This window comes from Seriola aureovittata, chromosome 18 (assembly GCF_021018895.1).
Source record: "Seriola aureovittata isolate HTS-2021-v1 ecotype China chromosome 18, ASM2101889v1, whole genome shotgun sequence".
Classification (NCBI taxonomy): Eukaryota; Metazoa; Chordata; class Actinopteri; order Carangiformes; family Carangidae; genus Seriola; species Seriola aureovittata.
In genome coordinates this window covers 22,462,501-22,473,968 of record NC_079381.1, presented here as the reverse complement: position 1 = coordinate 22,473,968, position 11,468 = coordinate 22,462,501, and the positions used below count along the sequence as shown (strand labels likewise).

At 40.6% G+C, this 11,468-nt stretch overlaps 1 protein-coding gene across 2 annotated transcripts in view; it reads right to left on the bottom strand.

Annotated features, from left to right (window-relative positions):
• Positions 1 to 90: 90 nt before the first annotated feature.
• clip1b (CAP-GLY domain containing linker protein 1b) overlaps positions 91 to 11,468 on the bottom strand; it is a 30,767-nt gene continuing 19,389 nt past the window's right edge. For both annotated transcript variants that reach the window (XM_056403077.1, XM_056403078.1), the window contains 8 exons: positions 9,743 to 9,828; positions 6,300 to 6,345; positions 6,041 to 6,084; positions 4,462 to 4,567; positions 4,195 to 4,360; positions 3,981 to 4,033; positions 3,766 to 3,878; positions 91 to 3,588 (listed from right to left, as the gene is read on the bottom strand). In XM_056403077.1, the coding sequence (XP_056259052.1) occupies positions 3,354 to 3,588; positions 3,766 to 3,878; positions 3,981 to 4,033; positions 4,195 to 4,360; positions 4,462 to 4,567; positions 6,041 to 6,084; positions 6,300 to 6,345; positions 9,743 to 9,828 (849 nt within the window). In that variant the 3' untranslated portion in view covers positions 91 to 3,353. The remainder of the gene's footprint in view (positions 3,589 to 3,765; positions 3,879 to 3,980; positions 4,034 to 4,194; positions 4,361 to 4,461; positions 4,568 to 6,040; positions 6,085 to 6,299; positions 6,346 to 9,742; positions 9,829 to 11,468) is intronic.

Below are 11,468 nucleotides of genomic sequence, written 5' to 3'. Positions count from 1 at the left end.
TGATCAGAACATCAGTTCATCCATATTGTCCTGTTGGAAACAGGAAGTAGACCGTCGTTCCTGCTGGAGTCAACAAACACAAACACAAACTTCTTTTTTTTCTTTTCTTAGTATTTCTATAGGACTGTTCAGGAGTATACAGTACATAGAAAACAGTGACATTTCTTACACCACATCAACATCTGTAAAATGGTCTGAACATTTGGAAACCATTTATACACTGTGCCTGAAGTTGTTACATATAAAACATTACACTAATAACAATAATTAGACATATCACTTATAAAGTACACAATGTTTTAAAGTCTATACAAACGGGCTTTTGTTTTTCCCCTGGAGCAGAACGTCAATCTTATCAACAGGGCAGAAAAATAAAATGTAGTACACATAAAAGCTATCTTTTGTTCCATGGCACTGTGTACACATTTATCAGAAGGAGGCTTCTGATTAGTATTTACAAAGACTAGTGTCAATGGTTAGTCATGTCATGTATTATACACTGTTACACTGGAAGATTCAATATGATCCAAAATTGTGCTTAAGAACAAGATAAGTCAAATACATGTTTCTGTACAGGGTTGATTTAAAGGAAGAGTTCGACATTTTGGGGAAATGAGATTATTCACTTTCAGGCGTCTGGAGTCGCATGAGAAAAACTGATATCACTGTTTTTGTTTAAATCGTCTTTTTTTATTCCAAACATTCTTCTTTCTCTTCAAAACCTGATGCCTACATTACCCACAATGCCACTTGATGGCCACAGGTGAACTCACTTCTTTCTTACCCCTTTTTTTTTTTTTTTTAACATTTCAAACTTTTAAACTCTTCAGACCCGAGCGACATTTATCAAATTTCACGCAGCTCTTTCCTGAGCTTCTTAAAAATTCATAGAACTTTTTTTCACCTAGGTAACAGTACCTGTAAACAGACGTGTGATATCTTGTTTGTCAAGTATAAAATCAACTGTTTCACTCGGGTCCTGCAGGAGATAGAGCCAGGCTAACTGTGTCCCCTGTGTCCAGGCTTTGTGCTAAGCTAACCCGCTCCAGCTTCACATTTACCAGACGGATATGAAAGTGGTAACTTGTAAAAACTTCTCATGTAAAAGTGAATAAGTGTGTTTTTCCCAAAATGTCAAACTTTAGCTTTAAAGAGGGCAGTAGTACTGAAGGATCTGTACTGACCTTATTGATAAAATAACTTTTAAATAACGTTAGAATCATGACATTAAAGCGCCGTGTGTTTCTGTTGAATCTTTAAAGTGGACAGTGCAAATCTAAGTGAGCGGAGGCGTCTATAGTTTCATCTGGGTCAGTTCCTGTAACACGAGGCAGATGTTTTCAAAAGCCCACCTACAGTATACTACAGTAGTCCTAGTACAGACTATACACTTTCAATCAGTGCTAGCTTATTTCTCTGTGGGAACATCACTGGTTAGTGAAAGATTAGACAATAAATAACAAAACGCAACAAATTCATCATCAACTACAACAAATCCTTTTCAGTGGCATTAATAAAGATTATTAACCGACACTGACCTCTGGAGAGGTAAATACACAAAAATGTTAAAACAGAAAGTTCATTTGTGACCTTAGAAACAGTATCTGACAAAATAACATCACCATAAAGTCCATTTAGTAGCTGTTCTGGAGCTTTCAATCAAGTCGCCCACTTGTCATGGAATCGTAAAAATCTCAGCTTTAAAGCGATAATAAAAATGGAAATTTTGAAGATCTATAATTCCATCGCAACTGTGCAAACTCCATCTAATGAGAAAGATTGTGTGATACGATCGAAAGCTCCAGATCCCAAATTAAAGGGACCTTGTAGTGAGATTGTTTTGTCAGTCACACAAATGCTTTAGAGCCACTTCCTACAAGAAAAGTGAGCGAGTAAACAAATAAACTGACCTGTATTTGTAAAATATTTGAGGTGTCCCTTTAACTCAATGTCCACTTACTAGCCTTTTCTGAAGCTTTCAGTTGCTTCTCACAGTCTTCATAACCAGATGTAAACACAGGAGTAAACTGTTTATTCCCGAGTCTCGAGACTAAAAACTAAACTCTGTGAGATTCAGTTAAAAGCTCTGGAAAAGAACTAGTAACCGTGGAAACCACGATTTCCAAGGTCAAGACTGAACTTCTCTCATGTTAAATTATTAATGTGTGAGTTTACCACAGGTTAACATCTAGCTAGGATCGTTAGCTAGCGGAGGATCAGGGCCACTACAAGGTCAGAAAATTTTGAGAATAAAGTCAAAATTAAAAGTCAAAAACTTCGTAATATATCAAGTATAAAGATGTGATATTGTAAAAAAAACTGAAATCACAATATCAGAAAAATTAATTCGTAATATTCAGAGAAAAAGTTTTCTAGAATAAAGTTGTAATATTACAAGAATAATGTCTTAATATTTTGAGAAATAAGTTTTTTAGTTGCTATTATGAGAAAAAAGTTGCATTATCTTGAGAGTAACTTAGTAATATTTCTACATTATGCTGTAATATTATGAGAAAGTATTTTCAAAATAATGTTGGAATATTTTGAGCATAAAGTAAATATAAAGTTGTAAAAGTCATAATGTTAAGTTATATTTAAGGAATAAAGTTGTAAAGTATTGAGAATATTCTGTAAATATTCCTCATCTTTTTCTTCAAAATCTTACTTTTGTTTTGGTCAAAATATTGAGTTTTTCTCATAAAATTACAAATGTATTTTCCAAATGTTGAAATCCTTTTTTCCTCCAAGTGGCCCTGACACTCTGCTGTGAGTTGATTCACTGGAGGAAGGGCTTTGGACTTAACATAAACTTTAGTAAACTGTTTGACGTGGCAGTATCACTCTCTCTGATTGGTTGGTAGCCGTACAGACTGAGGAATGTAAAGTCAGAAAGGAGCTTCAGTTTCCCTTCAGTTTCAACTGTGCTTCACTTCGTTGCATCACTTTGTTTTGCTAATTCAAAAAAATAAAGCCCCCAAAAAACAACGAATGTGAAACATCACTTCTGCTTATTTCAGAAAACAAACTTAAATGCAAAACAACACGTTAAAAAAACGACAAGTGCAGAGGACGGATTCCTTTTGTCATAAACATCAATATTGCACCAAAGCAGCATATTTGGACGAGCATTCTGCATCACAGAACAGTTTATCTTCAGAGAAAAAGAGCTGAGATCAGGACAGCGGCTACCAATGAAATGCATAAATACAGTATAAAAATACGTTATGGAAAAATCTGCAGGCATGTCGGGCTGGATTGTGGGGGATGTAGCAGGAGAGTAAAAGGTGAGAAGTGCTGAAGAAGAAAGAGGAGAGGGAAGGGATGAAAATGTAGGGGGCGAGTTTTTGGAACCTCTAGAAGGTCTGGTCGTCGTTGCAGGACTCCGTGGCGTGTCCGAAGGCCTCGCAGATGTCGCAGTAGGGCCTCTCTTCGGCCGGGTTGCCGTGATAGGTGGTGTGAGGTACGGAGTCGGGGCTCTGGGCCTGAGTGGGACAGTCCTCGGTGTCGTGGAGGTCGAAGCAGTCGCAGATGTCGCAGAACAGACGGGGGGGCGGCTTCTTTTCCCGCTTCGACACGGCTTCACCAAAACTACCAGACAGAGAGAAGACAAGGTTTCGATTTTAGAAACCGGGACTCAGAGGGAAAGACTGGCCACAGAATGAACCTTTAATTTGTTTTTTGTGTTTCGATCTCGCGACTCAATCTTCATCGAGCGAAGCAGAAATGATTACATATGTGAATTATTTTAAACTGTGTGTTGGTTACCCATCGGTCCCGTCGTTGCCGTTGAACTCAGCCAGAGCGAGCTTCTTCAGTTTGATCTTCAGCTCCTCGTTCTTCCGCTGCAGGTCCACAATCACGCTGTTCAGGAAGTTGATCTGGCGGAGACAGTTAAGACACAGATCACCTTCACGTAGCCACAGGTGAGAGCTGACACCTGAACGTGAAGTGGCTGACTGGAGGCATCCGGACGGTCTCACCTGTCCCTCAGCGAACTCCTTCTCCTCCCTCAGCTGCTCCAGAGCTGCGTCACCTGCAGAAACACCAATCGAAATATAATCGCTGATCAATATGTCTGGGGTCTTCTGATTGTATCAAGGCTATTTTCTGTTTTATTTATTTATTTATTTTTGTTTTATTTGACATATTTATTTATTTGCAGAGTAGTGTGAATGTGAATCATTGTCTCCTCACCTGACGGTGGAGATTCCCTGTCCTCTCCCTCTGAGGCCTGCGTTCCCATGAGCCTTTGCTCTAGACTGTGAACACGGCCCTGCAGCTGAGCTTTGTCTCTCTCCAGCGTCTCCACGGCCGACTGCAGGGTCTTGGCCATGGCGTTTTCTCCTCGCAGGACCGCGATCTGCAGCGACAGAGCGAAGGGATGAATCTCTCACCCAGCTCAGATTACACCGTGTAAAGGAAGATAAACCAGAAGACGCGGGGAAAGTCGTGTGTGACTACCTCATTCCTCAGAGTTTCCAGTTCCCGATCTTTGTCTGAGATTAAGGCTCCAGTGGATTTCTGGAATTTTACTTCTCCCTCCGTTTCCTGATTGGAGATGTTTTCTCTGTGGAAACATGGAGATTTACGAGTGTGTGCTGCAGGTTGTTTGCTCTCAAACAACTACAACTCCTGTCTGGTCTCTTCCATCCACATGAGCCTGACTTCACTGGGAACTACATTCAAGTTCCAGCATCAATACAATTTGAAGAGGTAAAATGACGCTTGATTTTAACCTCCATAAACCAAGTAATAAAGCAGCAAGAAACCAGGGACTCACACCTGAGAATCCTCTTTGCTGCCGCTCGGTGGATTAACAGAACTGTGTATTTCACCCACAGCCTCCAAAATCAATTATAACACAACAGTGACACCCAGCTGACACCCGGACAGCATCTGCTACATAAGTGACACTGAATCACATCCCCCCGTCTCTTTTCATGCTCACCTGAGAACACAGACTCTCTCCCTCTGCATCAGCATCATCATCATCATCATCATCATCATCGTCATCATCATTTCTGCTTTAATTGATCAGCACCTCTTCATTTCCCCTCGGCCTAAAAACCGCAGAGCTGCCAGCTGCTCCTCACTTCCCTCTGCCTTCATCCCTTCTGTCGCTTCGATCTTACACCACACGTCTTTGATCCACGACTGTCATCTTTCCTCAGTCCCCCGATCATCCCCACTTTATTTAACATTCACTCTCAACTTCAGTCGCTGCTCTGTAGAAGTGGTGAGACGTTTTAATCCTCTTGATTACTAAGCTGAGACATGCGAGACGACGAAGTCACAGCTTCTTTTATTTCCAGACTTAGAGAAGGTTTAAAATAAGGCCGATCAAAACAACACAGTAAATAGATTTAGAACCTAAAACACCATTTTCAAAGTGTTACTGAAAACTAAACGCGCTGTTAGATACAATAAACCCTGCTGTCGTTCAGGAAACAACATGTAATCAACATTGAGTCGGTTCCATTTTGGACCCAGTTCCCAGTGAGAAAAACACTCACTAGCTCCAGCTAATTAATAATTAATTTATTCTGTAACAGCTCCAGTGAAACTTCAGTCTGTTGGTTAATCTGCCAAAGATTGTTTGTGAGTGAAAAGACACATCACTCTGTTACATCTCTCTATGACCTAAAACAATGTAAAGGTCAGTTTGTTCCAGCGGCTAATACAGTCAATATCAAATCACTAATCAATATTTCAGACCTTCTGCTGCTCAGGTTGGAGCTAATGTACATTACAGTGTCTTATAATGATGCATAATCCATTTATTGATGATGTAATGTTAATAAATTCTGTTAAAAACAGTGGGTTGGAATAGCTTGTTCCTGATTATGAGTCAGTGTATAATCAGGTCAGAGCTGCTGAAATAGTTTAATGAGCTATTTCATTGCTTGTGGAGAAATAAATGTGACCGTTATGATTATCTATTAAATCACATCATCTCATTAATTTCTATTTTCTACAACAAAGTGACTGCATCAAAGTCCGAGCACGAGAGAGAGAGTTAGAAAGTCCGAACACGTCTTACCTGGTCTTCATGTCTGGTGTCTGACTGTTGTGATCCTCGTTGTGCTGAGAACAGATCACACACACACAGATATAGAGGCATTAAAATAGACGCTAAACCCGCCTGAGCTTTAAGAGTCCAGTCACAGCGGGAGGTCGATCCTCGCTACGACAAAACCTATTAATCACATCACCGTGTCTGTTTTTATATCAAAACCCTGATCTATAACAGGATGAAGGAGCCTCGTTTACATAATGTGGAATCGGGAAAGGGTCATTACCTCGTCATGGTGCTGAGACTTCTGGGAGGCCAGCTTCAGCTCCTCGCTGCAAGACAGGAGACGTGACACACTTTGAGTGCGGCTGTAAAACCACTCAGGTTCCTGTGATATCTATGTCACGATCACTGCTATATGCTTAAATCTAAGTCTGCTGCCAGATGTTGACTCTGTTCACATCTGCTGAACACGAACACACACATCACTTGAGCTGGTACAGTTACTCGTCAGAAAAATTATGCTCAGGTATGAAGATTTCCTGTTTCCTGATGTGGGTTTTATTACTTAACTTGTAAAAGCAAACAGTTGCTTGTTTATACATCCAGCAGTCGTGGAGCAACAGGTCGTGTACTACCTGTTGACACTGATCAAAACCATCTCATCATTCAAAAAGCCATCTGTCTGTCTACCTCTGCTGCTTCTGCTCCTTTTCTCTCCAGCACTAAGATACAGCACATATACATCCACTCCAGCAGGATATCATCAAGACGATACTGTAATCTGCCCATATGATCAAAATCAGTCAGTAGCAGAGACGCCGTCGCCTATTTTTAGCTGCTGGAACCAAATGATTTTCTGGAGGAATTGAGTTTAGCTCCATGTGGGTCATTCTTAGGATTTGAGTGTGGTGAGGAAGTCTGAAGCTACGCGTGACTAATATGCCGCTCTAAGCGCCATCTGGGTGAAATATCTAGCTGACTGATGTATAATTACATTCATCATGTCGCTATAGGATCCTGCACACACACAACAGGGAGGAGGGGCGAGTTAGAGGGGACTGCACTTACATATTTTGTATTACAAAGACTGTTCAAACGAAACGTCACTGTTCTCTCAGACTCGCTTTTCCAATTTGACTTGGGACAATGTTTCATACAAAATCTAAAACAACAGTATTTAGTTTCTCGTTTGAAGTGGAAACATTTCTCCATCGGTCGATAGTCAAATAAAGTTTGAAAGTTTTGGTCATTTTTTAAGCAAAAAATGCAAAACATTTGCTGATTCCAGCTTGTTAAGTGTTAAAACTTTATATTTTGGATTTTGAACTGTTGATGAGATTAAACAAAACATTTTAATTTAACTTTCACATTTGGGAAATTATGAACATTTTGATATTTTTATAGACAAAAATATCAAGAAAATATCTGGCAGATTAATCGATAATGAAAATAATCGTTAGTCGCAGTCCTAAACAAGCCCCATGAAAATACCAAAACCAACAGTGAGTCTTTCTCTCAGTACAAAACTTTCTGTGACCTTGGTTCCTTCTGAAGGTATATATATCTTCAAGAACAGATCACAAACATATTTTTATTTTTTATAATGGCAAAATAATTTCTTAAAACAGTCGGTCACTGCAGTTTTAAACAAATATGGTGCGTCTATTGGGGAACTACTTTCAGTGGCGGATGAATCGTTTGAGTGTGCGGTGTGTGCAGGACTGAGCCAAAATAAACGAGTGTGTGTTTATGGTGATGAAGGAACATATCACCCAGTGTAACAGTGAGTCTCTCTGATGGGTTTTTAATGGTTTTTGGAAACAATGGAGCTCTATGGCTCGGAGGATTAAGATCACACACACACACACACACACACACACACACACACACACACACACACACACACACACACACAAAATATAAAATATCACCTGCTTTAACCTTTAAACATAAACAACAACAAATTAGTTATAAACATAAAATATTTGAATATATATGAAGCAGAAATTCAAAGTGAATTGTGCCCTACTTTAAAACCAGGGCTACAAATACAGCTGTGGTGTTTACAGCTGTTCTCTCAGATGCCACAAAAGCCACATTGATTCCACACAAACAAAACACACAAAGTCACACAATCAGCTTTACACAAACACACACACACACACAAACACTCTGATGTCACAGCGGGAGAGGAGCCCATGTTGGAGCCAGGCCGTCCTAGGAGGAGAGATTACATAACAGCGGCAGACGGAGGAAGGATGTGCCTCGGAGAGGACGGAGGAACACATTGTTGGGTCGCGACAGGACGGAGGTGGAGGGTGGGAAACAAGTCTTAAAGGTGTTTAACGTGACTCCTCCACGTACAGGCATTTGATTTATTTTAGTGTTGCGTTTAGGCACAACGCAGAGAAGCAGACAAAGCGCTGCTCACTCTAACGAAGGACATTTGTTGACATTTCCGTCTCCATCTGCTGCTCCTCCTACAGGACGCTGTACGTTAATGACTGTAATTCAGCCAGTTAGATCCATCTGGAGCGCTGATGTCACAGCTCGGGGCTCTGATGACTCAGGGGAGGTGTGGCAGGATGATGTAAAGACTCAACAACACACCACATACCTCCACACACACACACACACACACACACACACACACTCACACACACAACAGATACACACTCAAGGTCTATAAATAGACCTCGACATCAGGTTGGAGATCCACCACGAACACAACAAAGCAAAAGGTAAAAACATGCCGGGAAAAGAAGGAATATTTTTACCTTGCATCAAAAGCATCAGCTGAGCGATCAGTCACAGATCTGCTGCTGATTCATATTTCATATATCTTTTTATATTTTACTGGATAAGTGTGATACTAAAGAAACATTAAAAACATGAGGAATCTCAGGCACGTTCTGCACTTATAAGAAGCCTCTTTTTTTCCCATGATTTAAACACAGATTTATGGATTCATTCATTATTCAGAGATAATAAAATCCTTGGGAAATGTAATTCCCACTAAATCTAAAAATATTTCTATCATGTCTGTTCAAAGTCGACTGAGTTATGACGCAAAGACTGAACATCAATATTGACTTAAATTTCATCTCACGCCTCACGTTTCCATTTTGCAAATGGAAACATAAATAAATACAAAAATAAATAAATAAATAAAGGAGTTTGTAACTTTGACGGAAACTGTGGCGGATTACACGACTCGAGCTGATTTCAAGAACGTTCTCATTCATTTTCAAAGGATCTTAAACTTGGTCTTTCAAGGATAAACTCAAACATTTTCAGTGAGGACTCATGGTTTCCAAATGTTTATGTGAATACCCCAAGACGGTTTTCTGAGTATTGTGCATTGTGCTCCACTCCACCATTATATCCATAATCACATAATAGCCCCCTTTAGGCTAATTATGGACCTTCCACAACAATTTATAGCATATTTACAAGTGGACGTGTCTCTCTAGAGAGTTAGAGATGGAGCCAGCTTAATAACACACTTGACATTTCACTGGTCGACCAATAAAGACATTTTATACATATTTACATTGTCTACATGTAATTAAAACAAACCACAGTACTTTCTTTTGTTTTTAATAATCAGTGTAAACCGCCCCACCCCAGCCCTCTCCTCTCAGGACAAATTCCCCACACCAGTGTAATTAACTGTCTGGCTGGAGGTCACCGGGAAAAAACACAATAGTTATAGTGAGTACTTACATTTCCTTGCAGAGGACGCCGATACGCTGGTTTTCTGAGCTGCTGCGCTCCTTCGACAGACTGAGCTCCTCCTGGTATCTGGAGTTCTGAAAAGGAACAGACACAGACGGATGAAGCGAAACGGAATATTTACAACGTGGGACATCACGAGAGGTGAGGCTCTTCTTAATATCACATTCACAGGTAAAGCGTTGTTCCACTTCAGCCTCAGTCGGGCTGGATTAACTTCTCCGGCGGCGGGGGAGCGATTTTAACATGATCTGTTCTAGTCAGTGATTTTAATCCTTCCTGGAGCCATATTGTGGGAATCGTTTCACCCCAGCCCTAGTAATAATAACAGCTGCAATTACCCACTAATTTTCAGTGAACTCCCTCGTCCTGCTGTAACGTCCTTGTGTTTTAAAGTGGATCTCTATGGGAGAAGCTGTTTGTCCTTCTACTTCATTTATTTTTTTAATCAGCTCAGTGTGAAATTCAACTTTCGTGTGAAAATGTTTTTGCTGGTCTGACAGATGGAAACGCGCTAACACCAACGGGTATGCCGCATTAGCTGTTAGCGCTTCCTGTTTGTCGTGTACTGATGGATGTAAAGACAACGATCACTGGGTGACCGAGATACTGAAGCTTCTTTCTTCAGTGATTTATCAGCAGATTTATGGACGTTTATTTGCGCCTGAGATCAGAGATCACGATATCCTCAGGAAGCGAGTGACGTCAACATGTGTTTCACGTCTGTGATTGGGCAGAGTGATGTTTGACTCTAACTCACCTCACACAGTATCACTGCCTCCACTTCAACTTTGTCTTTCTCTCGTGGCTCTGTCTCGTCTATTAAAGACCAAATCTGTTATTTCATATTCCTAAGGAAAAGCTGCTGTGAATTCTGGGCCATTAACTGTAACACCAGGTAACACTTAAAATACACACTGCCTAGATACTCGTGCTGACTCAGCAGACTGCATGGGTACGGGTTAAATCCATGTGAGGCTAAAAATAAAAGCCCCAGAGACGTCAGCTCCTTCAGTTTCACCTCAAGCAAAGTTTCTTATTGGAGTCTAATTTGTCTGGGATCCCAAAATCATCACCAGAGCAGAGCAGTGACATCAGCAGCTTTAACGGTCAATAATTAATTAACATGTATGACTCTGAAATCAATGCTTTTGCTACAATTGGCATCAAATAAAATAAGTAAATAAAAACTGTAAGTCGGTTTGTTTTCTGTTAACACTTTGTTAAGTGTTTCATCAGCTGTGTTTTGTGATGTCTCTCACTCTGTTACACCTCAGTATTTCTCTTCACCTCCAAAGTGAGATCGAGGCCAGAGAGCACGCTAAAACACACACACACACACACACACACACACACACAAACATGCAGAACCGCACACACACAGGTTATGTGGTGCATGCTGAAATAGACACACACATATAAGCTAATGTAAAACAAACATGCAGGATGTAAACAGATCAAACGCTGGGTGACAATCACAGGCGGCAAAAAAGGAAATCTGACATCGGCACCAAGAAAAACAATAACTGACCGGAGCTAATTAGAGCAAGTGGAAGAGGAGAAAGAAAATAACCTCTCTAACTGTTCATGAAAATGCTCCTGCACTGGCTGGCGGTTCAGTTTGAATCCTACCTGGTAGTGAGGCGAGTAGATGTTGCTGGAGTAACCCTGATGCAGAGCAGCTATGTCCATACCCGCACACAGCTCGACCCTGCCG